Source organism: Equus quagga, chromosome 1 (assembly GCF_021613505.1).
Source record: "Equus quagga isolate Etosha38 chromosome 1, UCLA_HA_Equagga_1.0, whole genome shotgun sequence".
In the NCBI taxonomy this organism is placed as follows: Eukaryota; Metazoa; Chordata; class Mammalia; order Perissodactyla; family Equidae; genus Equus; species Equus quagga.
Window position 1 is genome coordinate 5,314,976 of NC_060267.1, and position 13,972 is coordinate 5,328,947.

At 41.9% G+C, this 13,972-nt stretch overlaps 1 protein-coding gene across 1 annotated transcript in view; it reads left to right on the forward strand.

The window, feature by feature from the left end:
* Positions 1–13,101, forward strand: part of WIF1 (WNT inhibitory factor 1) — a 64,453-nt gene extending 51,352 nt beyond the window's left edge. The window contains exons 7-10 of the mRNA XM_046649233.1: positions 2,682–2,777; positions 8,409–8,504; positions 9,010–9,105; positions 12,259–13,101. Of these exons, the coding sequence (XP_046505189.1) occupies positions 2,682–2,777; positions 8,409–8,504; positions 9,010–9,105; positions 12,259–12,380 (410 nt within the window). The 3' untranslated portion in view covers positions 12,381–13,101. The remainder of the gene's footprint in view (positions 1–2,681; positions 2,778–8,408; positions 8,505–9,009; positions 9,106–12,258) is intronic.
* The last annotated feature ends 871 nt before the right edge of the window (positions 13,102–13,972 follow it).

Consider the following 13,972-nt stretch of genomic DNA (forward strand, 5'->3'; position numbering starts at 1 on the left):
ATTTTATGGGACAGGAGCATGGATTTTTGTGAACAGCTAGGTGCCCCTGCAACATGGGGTTTTGGTATGTCCTAAATCAGTTTTATGGGTGAGCTTCTAAGACTGAAATGAAACAAGCTGCACCAGGTTGCCTGATCTGGAAGTTCCCTGGCCCTCAATTCAAGACTCTCCTCACAGATCACATCCCTGAGAGATCCGGTTCCTCCTTCCTGTAATACGGCATCATGGCCAGACTCTACTCTCAGAAAATAGATTCAAACTTGGCTCTAAAATATTACTGAAGGAGTCATACTCTTTACCAGATACCTATCTATTTTGCCCCGTTCACATCTTTTATGAAAATATCAATAATATCCTTCAAAGTGTATGTATTTAATAAAATTATCCTTGTGTCAAAAATGCTAATGGCATGAGTAGAGCACTGTTTTTTAAGTAAATATATCCCTCGAAATAAAACGATGTGTTATTTTTGAGAAGTGTCTCTTTAGTGATAATGCAGTTAGCACCAAATAAGATTGAAATGAGCAACTTTAAAAAGAAAGAAAAGCCAAAGGAAAGAGCCCTTAGCATGAGTCAGAAGAATAATTTGAGGTTGTCTGCTGTTTTATCATGCACAAAGTAATTTCCTACAATTACCTGATGTTACTCTCAACAACTGTTTGAGATGTGTCGAGTTTGATTCATCTCATTCCCAGGTAAGCAAAACGAGGTTTGTAGAACTCGGGTAGCTTGACCCCCCCTCACATCTTCCACTGTGCCGTGTGGCCACTCAGGCTGCCGCGTCAGTCCCAGTTCCTCCACGAGAGACTCTCTGTCTGGGCAGATAACTTCATCTCCCTGTGGGTCACGCTTTTCCCATCTCCAAACTGGAAATTAAGCCCTTCGCTCCTCACTCCCCACCCTCAAGCTAATTGAGATAATACGTGAGAGCATCTCTACCTTTTATTTTTAAGTGATCCCTTAAACGATAGCATTGGCTTAAAAACAGTTTTTAAAATTTCTATTCATAAAGGTGAACCGCTAGTGACACTGCTAATAATTAACAGCTTAACAGCCACTGAGTAAAACTCGTTATGATGAAGCTTCTTCTTAATTTGTTTAAATTTAGCATACAGCATCTCTGCTATTTCAAAATTGGGTAATTCTTGAAGCAGAATTATCTCATGTTATCTTGAAACTATTAGGAAATAGAGCAAATCCTTCAGAGATTTGGATGAAGAACTCATGTATTAAACAGGCTTAAAGAAACCATTTGTGAGGCCTGCTAACGTAGACGTGGCCATTTTGGTGTAGTTTGCACAAGGAAACGTCAGCTGCAGTGCGTTTCTAATGCCGTGGCGTCACAAGCACTGCCTGGTTGCTGTTGAAGGAAAACATCCATGTGTACTTGAGTACATTTTACATTTTGTAATATTCTACCTTTCAGATGAAAGATTTTCCTACTTGTTATGCTCCAGTAATTTTTTAAAAAAATTTTTTTGTAAAGTCTGTTGAAATTCCACTTGGTCTCACTGGAGATCTGGGAACATTAAAAAATATTGCTTTTTACTACCTCAACAAAAAGGTGCATTTATTATCCAGGAGGGAGCATAGAGCTTCTTAAAAATGGTTTAATTATTGGCATGGAGCTAGACCTTGGCACCACGTATTTGAAAAAACATCCAAGATTAACTTACAGTGGCTTTGGGACCTCTGTCGCAAACTTTAGGAATTGAGTCGTTCAGTCTTGGCCCAGCATACTCTCAGCCCCTGTGAGGCTTACGGAGGGTCTCTGGCTTGTTTTCCTAGTCAAGATATTGCACAACAGAAATGTAGAGAAGCTTGGTCAGGACGGTCAAATATTATGCAAATACTAAGAACGTGGCCAAATTCTATAACCAGCTTTGTCATATTCTATTACTTTCAATTAAGCTCCCAGGTTCGTTGCTCTCCCCGGTGCCCATTTCTCTCCTCCTTCTATTTTACGTCCCAGTGAGCAGTGAAATTCCCAGAGTTGACCCCAGGAGAGAGGGTTTGGGATGAATCACACAGTATGGTTACTACCTGGATAATCTCGTTCACTGGCCTCCCACAGTAACTGATCCGAGCTCTTCGTCCCACAGGCCCCACCTCTGGGATTTCACAAGGGTCGACTGTCTGTCTTTTCCTGAATACAATTACTCCTTCCTCCAAACGTCATAAAAGTTTATTTTTAAAAAATTCCTGTCACATAAGATGAATCTCTGTTGTTCTTATTCTGAAGGAAAAGTTGCTTTCTCCTTTGTCAGCCCCTAATATTTACGAATTCTCTCCCTTTTATGTATGCCAAAGTAAGTTTTCTCCTTTTATTCTTCCTTTATCTGAAAAAAATATTTTTGAGGGTTTATAGTGTTCTCCTCTTAAGGGCATAGATATTTACAAGAAAGTTAAAAAGGTAATTTTTCTACACACCATGTCCTTTTTCACTGAGATGTAAACCCCTAGGAGTGAGTACTATATAAAGTGTATCCTGTTATGTTGCTGGAATCCACAAATGGCCAAGCGATTGGTTACAATTCTTGTGTTTGGCAAGCAGCTTACTTTACTAAATACCTAAAAGGACAAGTAACAGGTGCCTCAGGACTATCACCTAACTTAAGCAAGGTTTTTTTTCCAGATTTACCCTTCTGTCTAATGCGACACCTTGTTGTTCATCCTAACAGCAAACTGCTCCACGACCTGCTCTAATGGAGGCACCTGCTTCTACCCTGGAAAGTGTATTTGCCCTCCAGGACTAGAGGGAGACCAGTGTGAAATAAGTGAGTACTGACCTTCATTCTCTTTGTTTTGTGGGTCCTTAGGAACTCCATCTAACCCCTCCATGTTATCAGTCAGGAATCTGATGCCCAGACACAGTCAATAGCTTATCGAAGGTCTCAGGCCACTGGTTTCTTTTCACCAGATTCAGCTGCCATTCATTTTGGCTAAAGGTGGGGCAGAGAGTCATGACATAGCTCAGCCCAGAGGACTCAGAGCAAATGCTCTCTGCCTCACTTATGTCTCGGTTTGGGTTGATCATCAAGTTGTGTTGTTTCTTGTTAGTGATTTCATCCCCTTCTCATTGTGCAGAGCCCACAGTTTCAGCCTGGAAATGTAGACTAGAGCTTGGGGACAGCTGGGGTTTTGTCACCTACCTGCAGGCATAGAGAGTTTTTACTCTGCCATTCACTACTGCCTTTCCTAAACTAGACAGAGCCCAGTAATGTATCTAAAAGAAGAGGGTAGACTCAAGGAAAAGGAGAACAAAGGTGCACAGCAATAAAAAAGAACGAATGAATAGCACACACGACAATGTGAATGAATCGCACAGACATTAAGTTAAAGGAGCTGGACCCATAAAAGTGCATCCTGCACGATTCCATTTCTATGAAGTTCAAGAACAGGCAAAACTCATGGATGATGAGTGGTTGGGGCACAAAGGAACTTTATGGGGTGCCCAGATGCTCTAGATCTTGATTGATGAAGTGTCACGAGTGTTGATTTATGTAAAAAAAAAAAAAAACAGTTGAGCTGTGAACTTAAGATGGGCACACGTTATGCCTTCACTATATGTTTATCATGCTTCAATACAAAAAAATGAAAATTTAAGAGTGGAATGTGGTAGGTAATCACCACTTTGGGAATCAGGGTATCAAACTGCCTGCCTTGGCTGTGCCACCCACCAGCCATGTGACCCTCAGCATGTCACTGAAACTCTGTTAAATTCAGAGATAAGCCAACCCCATTCCAGATTGCTCTAGGATCCAGAAGACAGGTAACACCAGAGCTCACTCAGGAAGGAGCAAAAGGAATGTGAGCTGGTCTGCTGGGGTGCCATGTCCCTGCCCTTCTGGAAGTTCTGGAATATGGCATTTTCATTTCCAGCTGTATTGTGTCTGTAAAACACCGCTGTGTTTGGCAGAGCCGTTGTTTCTGAAGTTGTAGTGGGTTCAAAATTAAATAATACTGACTTCCTATTCTAATTTTCAACCTCTAATTTATTTGTGGGTTTTTGTACTTTAATGAGTAGAACATGAAGTAACCATTTTTTGTAGAGTTCAAATGAAATACGTCTGAAGTTTCCATAGAACATGTAATTAATTGTCAGGATGTGGTTTCTGTTCTTGTTAATTGCCCTGCCCTGATAAAGGTATCTCTGATCTAACGCCCCGCAATTCTCTCCCCGTCCTTAGTCTCGGGCTTTGCATGCTTAGTTGGTTCATGTTTATGAATCTTTGTTCATAAGCTCATTTCTCCGCATCTAAGTCCGTCCTTTAATGCCCTTAGGTTTATGACCTTTCTACTGGCAGAGACAGTGTTTTCTATTCCTAGCTTTTTTTCCTTAACTGCACCGAAAATGTGGGCCTTTGAAAGCTCCTAATTATCCCTATCACAAGTTATACTCAGATCCTTTAAGGAAATTTCCTGTTTCTATTACAAGAACCACATTACTAGGAAAATATGGAAATGGGTCTTGAGTTGAAAAAGGCCTCGAGTGTAATAGAGACACAAAATTGAATTATGTGTTCTTTTTTTTTTTTTTTTGAGGAAGACTAAGCCCTGAGCTAACTTCTGCTGCTAATCCTCCTCTTTGCTGAGGAAGATTGGCCCTGAGCTAACATCCATGCCCACTTTCCTCTGTTTTATATGTGGGACGCCTGCCACAGCATGGCTTGATAAGCGGTGCACAGGTCTTCACCCAGGATCCAAACCGGCAAACCCCGGGCCGCCGAAGCGGAACGTATGAACTTAACCACTGTGCTACCAGGCTGGCCCCTGTGTATTCTTATCTTTAAACTGAGATATAACTCACATTCCATAAAATTTACCATTTTAAAATATACAATTCAATATATTCACAAAATTGTGCAACATCACTTCTGTCTAATTCCAGAACACGTCATCACCCCCCAAAAGAAACCCTGTCCCCATTAGCAGTCACTCCTCACTCCTCTCTCCTCAAGACCCTGGAAACCACTAATTTACTTTCTGTCTCTGTAGATTTGCCTATTCTGGACATGTCATCTAAATAGAATCATACGACATATGGCCTTTTGTGTCTGATGACTTTCACTTAGCGTGATGTTTTCAAGGTCTCTGTGTTCTCCGTAGCTTTGCCAACACTATGCTTATCTGGGATTCTTGTTTATGAAATATGTATTCTGATGGTATTTATATTTTCATTTCTCCTGGCCTCTACCAGGAGTGGTATCTGCTCAGACTTCATTCTGACTTGATTACGAGACCCACCTGCACACTAACAAATGTGACTGTGCTTAGAGGCGTCTGGATGTGTGTGGTACACATTTATCATGATATTTAAGGTTCCTCGATCTCCCAAGAATCTTTAATGAACCTCCAGTTAAAAAAACTACATAAGTTATTTATACTGTATTATAAATGGGTTTTTAAAATAACGTAATAGGTTCTTATTATTATAAAAGTTCTCTGTACAAAATGTTCTCTGTAAAAAATTTGGAATATTGGGGGCCGGCCTGGTGGCACAGTGGTTAAGTTCGCATGTTCCGCATCTCAGCGGCCCGGGGTTTGCCGGTTCGGATCCCAGGTACGGACATGGCACCACTTGGCAAACACCATGCTGTGGTAGGCATCCCACATATAAAGTAGAGGAAGATGGGCACGGATGTTAGCTCAGGGCCAGTCTTCCTCAGCGAAAAGAGAAGGATTGGCAGTAGTTACCTCAGGGCTAATCTTCCTCAAAAATAAAAATTTAGAATATTGGATAAAACAATTAAAAATCATCCATAATCCTAAAATCCAGAGGTGATGGTTGTTGGCACTTATTGTAAACTATTTTTATCTTTTTTCCTATGTGAAGCAGAGTCGCAGATTTTAGTTATCCCACAAACCAATGGGCAGAGGAAATTTGATGTCCTTATATTGTCAGTGCCTGTCTCATTGCTCTCATTGGACTCCTATGCTGGTTATAGTAAAAATGCTGTTTAAATTTAGTCAGATCTGTTTGTCTTCAGCCAGTGCTTAGTCTGTTTGAGGTAAAAATGTGTAATCTCTCAAGTTGACCCAGTTTTCTGCTCTCCAATGGAGAGAGTTTGGTTGCAAACTATTTCCAGGAAAAGGAAGTCAAAATTGAAGACACTTGTAGGATTCTGAATTTTAAAGCAATCAGATCTTCATGAGGTTTTGGCTTCATGAGATTTGAAGTAGGAGCAGCCTTCCCCCAGTCACATGCATCGTATGTAGGGTGATAACCAGGAGAGCACATCCTCCTTCCTGGCTGTAGTGACGCTCAAGAGCCTCGCTTGCCTCTTGCTGAGAAAACAAAAGGACCCATGGAGTCGATGAGAAGGTTCCCTCCACTAGTCATTCTCTGCGGTATCCTTGGTCACGGCATCCTCCTCTCATACAGCATGGGGAAACTTGGGCTCACCAAGTATTTCCCAATAAGTACACCATCGCTTCTCCCATATAACTATTGTCCCACTTCTTGCTTACTTGAAAAACCCCAGGGCATTGCAGAGTCCTGTGATGTCCTCCAGTTTTGTGCATGTGATGGGGTCAGATGTTTCTGTGATGCAAATGGAAGTTCAGAGTTAGGTATTCCTTTCCTCTTGGTAGGAGTTGGGATCCTGACCAAATAGTAAATGCTGTTCTTTGTATCCAAATCTAGCAAAAAGGAGTTTTTGGATTTTTAATGGTCAATCAAAAGGTGGTATTCTGTTAGTATTAAGGTTGTTTTAATACGTGTTTCTAGAACACTTCTGCATTAGAACGACCGACCTAAAGGTCTAATGGCATTCCAGGTTTTCAGGAGACTCTAACATCTCAGTCTTGTATCTATACTGTCTCCACAATGACTAAATGCTGCTCTGGTCAATTTATAGATGAAGAAAGTCCTTTTGGATATGTAGAAAGAGAAGCAAAGTGTTTCTAGCAAAATGATTTTTATATAGAATCACTTCCTGTTTGTCAAGCGTAGTGCTTTTGGTAAAATATTTAGTACTTCACTTCTTTCAACACTTTATTTGACCATAAAAAGAAGAGGTTAGAGATTGAAAGGTGGGTTGTTTTAGGATAAAGATTTCGTTTCTCCTCCTTGTGTATCGAGGCCTTTGTAATGAGTGTTCTGCTAAAGTGGAAAAAAGCACAAGAACACCAACAATAAGAACTAAATCCCAAATCTTGCCCGACCTAAATCCGACGGCTCTTTGCTCTCTTTGGAACATCGTTATGCCAGTTACAGGATGTGGTTTCAGCTCCAGGTGAACAATCCTTTATCTTTTACTTCTTCAAAAAACTCACCCTTTAGAATGGCAAATTCTAGATTGCAGAGGGAGTTCTGGAGTAAGAAAGAAGAAAATTATTGTACAATTTTTACATCTAAGATCGTATTCCAGCCCTAAAATCCTGTGGTTCAAAGATCTATGAAAACATCAGCAATTCTCAAGATTAAAGAAAAGAATGAGGTATCACTAGGATCTAAGAGGTTCCAGAAAAATGCATAGGTGTGGTATCAGGCCCCTTGTGTGCCCCACGTCGTATTCTTCTCAGCTAACCCTTCAGTCCAACCGCTGCTACAACAACCTGTTTGGCACAGGCATAACCTGATTCCCTCATCTTAGCTATTCCACACTTCTCTTGCTTTCCACCTAGAGACTTCTCTGAGTCCTAAAAAAAATGCAGCCTGTGCTCACACAGTCGCGGAGTGGAAGTGCGAGGAAGTAATCCCATGACCAGTGGGAGACGGGTGCTGATGAATAATGCTCCCCTCTCCCTTCTTCCAGACAACTTGCAGGTGCAGTTCCACGGCTCCTTGGAAGGACCCAGCAGTACAGAGCCTGGTTGCCGGCAGTGATGGCCAACCTACAAACACACTTTTGTATTGGCTTTCCCTCCTTCCCTGTTTCACTCTTCCTGTCCCCCTACTCCTATTTCCTACGATCACTTCCCCAAATAAACTATCTGCTTGCAAGCCCTGCTTTCTGGAGAATCCTGGGCTGAGACAGATGTCATCAGGCACAGGTGTGGGCTTGCTTTCAGAAAAAATGACATTCACAATCCGAACTCAGAGAAAAGATCATTTGGAGGGTCATTCATGTTTTAACTTTTAGTATATCTTAAATTACAAGTGTTTATGAGTCAGTTAAAATATTATTCTGTTTATTAAAAAATAATGTAAATAAATACACCATTTGGGCAACACGTTTATTGCAGAAGATATATATCCGAAATCATAAGTAAAAATACTAGCGTGTTTGTTCCAAAAACGAAACAGGAACAGTATCAAAGCCAGAACAGATCTGAAATAAGTGGAAATAATTGCCATTTAGAAGCATTTATCCTCTCAAAGCCTTGCGACTCCTTTGAAAAATGTAATTACCTCTGAATGAAGCTCTGAGTTCCTTGCTTATTTGCATTCGTCTTTATTTCAGGCAAATGTCCACAACCCTGTCGGAATGGAGGTAAATGCATTGGTAAAAGCAAGTGTAAGTGCCCCAAAGGTTACCAAGGAGACCTCTGCTCAAAGCGTAAGTGTCCCTACGTGTCATCAACCTGGGTGATTACGGGATAACTAAAGGAGCCGTTGTCTCCTACTGCATAACCTCTGTACCTACTGCATGATGCCCAGGCATCTCAGTGAACCCTTCTCACTGACAGGAACGTCTCCTTTAGGTAGACCAGAGGTGCTGTGTGAAATCCATGCATGGAAAAGACTTAGACACTGTCACACGCACAACTGAACTTTCTACTGGAGTTTTCTTAAGGAAGATAAACTTCCATTGCCCAGCAGTTTCAGCGTCCTACAGAGGGTCTTTTCTGAATGAGAAGCATCGAGCTTCGTTTCATATCCCTCTCAGGACTTTTCCAAAGAGTCCAAAATCAACTTATAGCCGGAGATTGACTTAGAAAAAAAAAAGTTAGAGGATGAAGCCAAAACTAACACATTCTAAAGAACTGCGGGGAAAGCAGCTCTCTAATTCCGTTGAAAAATGAAAGCTCAGGGAACATTCTTTTTATCTCCTCTGAATCTAGCTGTCTGCGAGCCTGGCTGCGGTACACATGGAACCTGCCATGAACCCAACAACTGCCAATGTCAAGAAGGCTGGCATGGAAGACACTGCAATAAAAGTGAGTGGAGCTGGCTGGGGAGCCAGCCTCCTTCATGTCTGCTTCTTGGCTCTAAGGCTAAAAGACAACCCATAACTCAGCCCTGCTTTCTGTTTCATTAAAAGCAACTTCTTTTCTGCCCCTTCTCCCCCTTGCTTCCTCCCGCCCCCCACAACTCTCTGAACTTTCCAGTCTACGCCTTAGCGTGTCAAGAAGCATGCATCATTGTAAATATCAGCACATCTGTAAAATAGCCCCACAACGTCTCCTGGGTTAAAATAGTTCATACAGGTTGATGTGATAATACAGCATGTTAACCAAGAAAGAAATAAGGAAGTAAGACTTTAAGTCAAATGTAAAATCAGTATCTACTTGGCTCTGACTTTATCATCCAAGATTTATCAAGAGCATATAAAACATGAAGAATTTTGCTCTTTAAAATCTTTACATTGCATTGGTTATGGTATGTTTTAAATGGGTTTTTGTGAGGGAAAGAAAAGGTCTATGAAGGATGGGAGAGGTGTTACAATGGAGTTGCATTTTTTCAAATTTACTGACTACCAAAAATGAATCAGCTGTTTAGATAATAAACCACGGCTTGTTTTATACACAATATGAAACTCGGTAAATTCATCCATTTTGTTTTGTTTGGGCTCTTTCTGTGCTGTAAGCCTGAATTGGGCTCTGGGGACACAAAAACAGACAGAGAAGGCCCTGCCTGGCGGAGCCCTGGGTCTAAGGGGAGGGACGGTCAATTAGCAAGTGAACCAGATCAGCGGTGCGGTTTCAGTCCGTCTCGAAGCTGGAACTCGGAATCCTAAGTAAGGGCCCACTGCCCTCTGTCCTTTAAGGAAAGGAAGGTTTCAATTATACAACACCCTTTGATAATAGACGTCTGGATTGTGTCTATCATATTGTGTCTCCAAAACAATGGACACAAATTGAACAAGTGACGTACATATCAGATGTTTTTCTAGGTCAGTGGTCATCCAAAGTGCATGCAGCCCAGTGAGCATGGAAATGACCAGCTGGAGTGCAGAGGGAAAATATTAGTTTTTAAATATTTTTGATATTTTATGTTATTTTATTTAAATTTGTATAAATATATATGTATTATGTAAATATTTCTATATCAATCTCTAATTTCTTATTTTTGTGCGTATTTTGTAATGTTCGCATGATATTATTCTGGCTTACATGTAATACATTTATGTGTAGGTATACGTGATTATTTGTTTGTTTATTTTAAGGGAGATCCGTGTCTGGTCTGGGCTACACCTCTCCATTAGTTTGAGTCTTCTTCATCGATTTGAGTCTTTTTCACCCACTGAGTGACTGGGTGGTAGATTGAAGGGGCTTCAGGTGGGCATAGCGTAACAAGAACTGCAGGTCCACTGGAAAATAGCTCCTTCATCCCGCGGGGAACGGTCAAACGGTATCCCTGCTAGAACAGACTTAGGCGGAAGCCTTCTTTGGACTAAAAGATTGATAGAAAACTAACCATTTCTAGAACCACTTTGGAAAAGAGTAAGCCAAACCTTTTATGCCACCCTTTACACAGGATTCAAACCCTGAGGCTTGTCCCAAAATCAAAGTAACTTTCCAGAAGTCCTCGGGCCTAGGGACACACTGAGGTGAGACCCTACATCCCAGGACTCAATTACAAAGGTCTTCTGAGACTCACATTTGGGGCCTGATGACCAAGAGTGATGGGAGGAGAGTACAAGGGTCACCACTGCTTCTGCTGATACGCTCGCTTGCTCTTCCAAAAAGAGGGCAAGTCAGGGGCCGTCCCCTAGTGTCAATGAGCAATTCTCACAGGTCTGCCGGCACCCAGCAACATCCCTACTTGAAGACGATGCTGCTGAAGCTATTGTCCTCGGTGGACCGCCTTCAGATGAAGGCAGTGCATGTCTAGAAGACGCCCCGGTGCTTGATGAAAATGCAAACGTGTTATCCAGGAAAGGCTGCCCAGCCATTTGTGCGTTAGCTAAGAGAATCAGGCTGAAAGAATGGGGTGTATTTTGACTAGAGGGAGGTCGTGAGGAACTCTGAGGCACAGAGTTCTGCAAAGAACAGACTCCCAGTGGGGTGACACATTGGGAGGCCTCAGGCACCCAGACATCCTAGTGGGGAGGAGGATACTGGAGACAGATGTCCCCGCTTCGGCTCCTCCTTGCCAGCGGGAGGTTTGGCCTTCATGGGTGGCAGGGAGGCAGCAGGAGAGGGACGTACTCCAGCACATTGTTGGCTCACATTCTGGCCATTTCATGAGCTACTAGCCTGCATACTGACAATTCACAGAAACACATTCAGGAACAAAGTGTTCTGTTTTCAGTAGTTGTTTAGTGGCATGCTTGCATTTAAAAGCCACAAAGAACAAGTGAAATGCTGAACTTGACTCTAACGCACAGGGAGATGGAGGCAGATTTTTAAAAATAGGATTGCCATCTTGGATCAGTTCTAGGAAATCAGTAGAAATGAGTCAGTGCCCCGAGCACCTCCAGTGGCTCACAAGGAGGAGGAAGGGAGGCCTCAGGCTGTGCAACTCAGAGTTACACTCCACTGGCAACTGAGCTGGAAACGCGAAACTCACAAATCCCCATTGATAAGGAATCAGTTCAAATCGTAACCCTTCTCTAACATGTAGAGTGGAAGTTCTTAATTCTTAGAAAATTCCTATCTTGTGTAAGTGCAATAGTCACACCCGATCATGTGATCTGGGTGAAGATTGGGGGTTGTCACATTGAGCTGGAGCAATATATCATCAGGCTGGTTTTGCAATGCAGTGAAGAGGCTCAGCGATCAGATTCTCTGCAGAAGCTCCCTGCCTTCAAGACCTCAGGGCTAGATCCCTACCCGTCCTTGGTGGATAACATCTTCCATTCAATCGCATTCATCCAAACTTTGCATCAACAGTTTCTGCACGGCCAAAATATGCAGTGAGTCAGGGAGGCAATGGAAGCCAGATTTCAGGGATTTAGTAAAATGGGCTTCTTTTAACAGAGATCTTGAACCTGTAACATCCCTTCATTCAGGTAGCTTTATGTGGTCCCTGTGGTCCTTCACTCTGGGTTGAAAAGGGAAAATGGATTTCATTGGAATGGTTAATAATGAATCCAAAGAGCCTGTTTTTGTAGTTTCTTTTCTTTCAAGATGTGAATAATTTTGCAGGGTATGGAGCTAGCCTCGGGCTCGCCCCGAGGGCGGCAGGCGCCAGGCTCCGGCAGCACACGCCTGCACTTAAAAAGGCTGAGGAGCAGCAGAACCCACCTGAATCCAATTACATCTGGTGAACTCCGACGGCTGAAACATCTTAAGTTACACCAAGTTCATAGCCTTCATTAACCTTTCATGTGTTGAATGTTCGAATCATGTTCATTACAGTTAAGGATACTGGCCTGAATTTTATTAGCTTCATTATAAATCACTCAGCTGATATTTACTCTTCCTTTTAAGTGTTCTAAGTACGTCTGTAGCGTGATGGTATAGATTTTCTTGTTTCAGTGCTTTGGGACAGATTTTTTATTATATCAGTTGATCAGGTTAAAATTTTGTCTTTTCATTGTGTCGTTGGCAGACAATTTCTAAAATTACAATGCATTCGTGGTGTTGAGGGGCTGGGGGTACCCTAGAGAAGGTGAATGGAACAAACCAGCCTCAATCACAAGGATTTAGATGAAGCAGTAAATAGTGCTAAAGTTACAGCTTTCAAATTTTGTCGTGTATTTAGATATTTGTCACATTTTTAATTGCCCTTACTTTTAAACCCTCAGTACAATATTTTGACTTTCCCCTGATCCCAGAGAATTCATTATTAAAAAAAGAAAGAAAAAACACTGTTGTAGTAACATTTAAACAATATAATATATTGTAAACACAATAAAATAGGGAATATAATGTATGAACTTTTGGCATTGGCTTGAAGCAATATAATATATTGTAAACAAAACACAGCTCTTACATAATAAACATTTTATACTGTTCGTGTGTATAAAATAAAGGTGCTGCTTTAGTTTTTGGACTGTCGTCTGGAGTGGTCTTTGCATGTGGAAATAAAGTTGGTTGCAAGTGAGTGGTAGTTAAAACTTTGCAGCACCGTAAAAAAGAGAAGATACTCCATTCTCTGAGCCTGTCTTAGCCCTCCAGCCTCGTCTCCCCTCCCAGCTCTGTCTCTACCGCAGCTGTGCCACACCACACTCTGATGTCCCTGGCTGCAACGCCCTTTTGCATGTCAGCTCTCAGCTTAGTTGTCATTTCTTTCAGGAGGTCTTCTCTAACTAGAAAGTGTTAAATATGCCATTAATAGAAGACATTCTAAGACTTTCTAAAAGTGTCACAATGTCACAAATGAAAAGTGTTTATTTAAACATTTATTAAAAGCCTGTTGGTTATATGTGTTATCCCACAATCCTATGAGGTGGGTATCATTACACCCTTTTACAGATCAGAAACTGAGGCTTGGGGACAGGAAGCATTTTACCCAAGATCACGGACAGGTTACAATCCATGTCATCTGACTCTGAAGCCTTAACACTCTGCTATGCTTCCTCTTTCCTTTTTCTTAGGAAATACAGTAGAACACAAAACTCCACAAATCCTAGGTAGCAACTTTCCAACATATTTTAATGTTCTCATTCTCCCAAGGGAATGTGGACTTTATTCGATAGATGATCGAAAGCCTACAAGTTTTCTTATGCCAGGGAACGGCAATGATCGGTTGTGTGATTTAGGGACGTGATCAAGGGAGTGGCTGGAAGCAGAATGAATGCATCTCATTGCGGTGCTGGACCACAGCGGTTCTCCTCCCACCAGCCAGAGCCAGAGTGTCAGCCTGTGATCACCCAGACTTGGCAAAGCAGGCCAGGAGCCAGGGAGCTAACCCTGG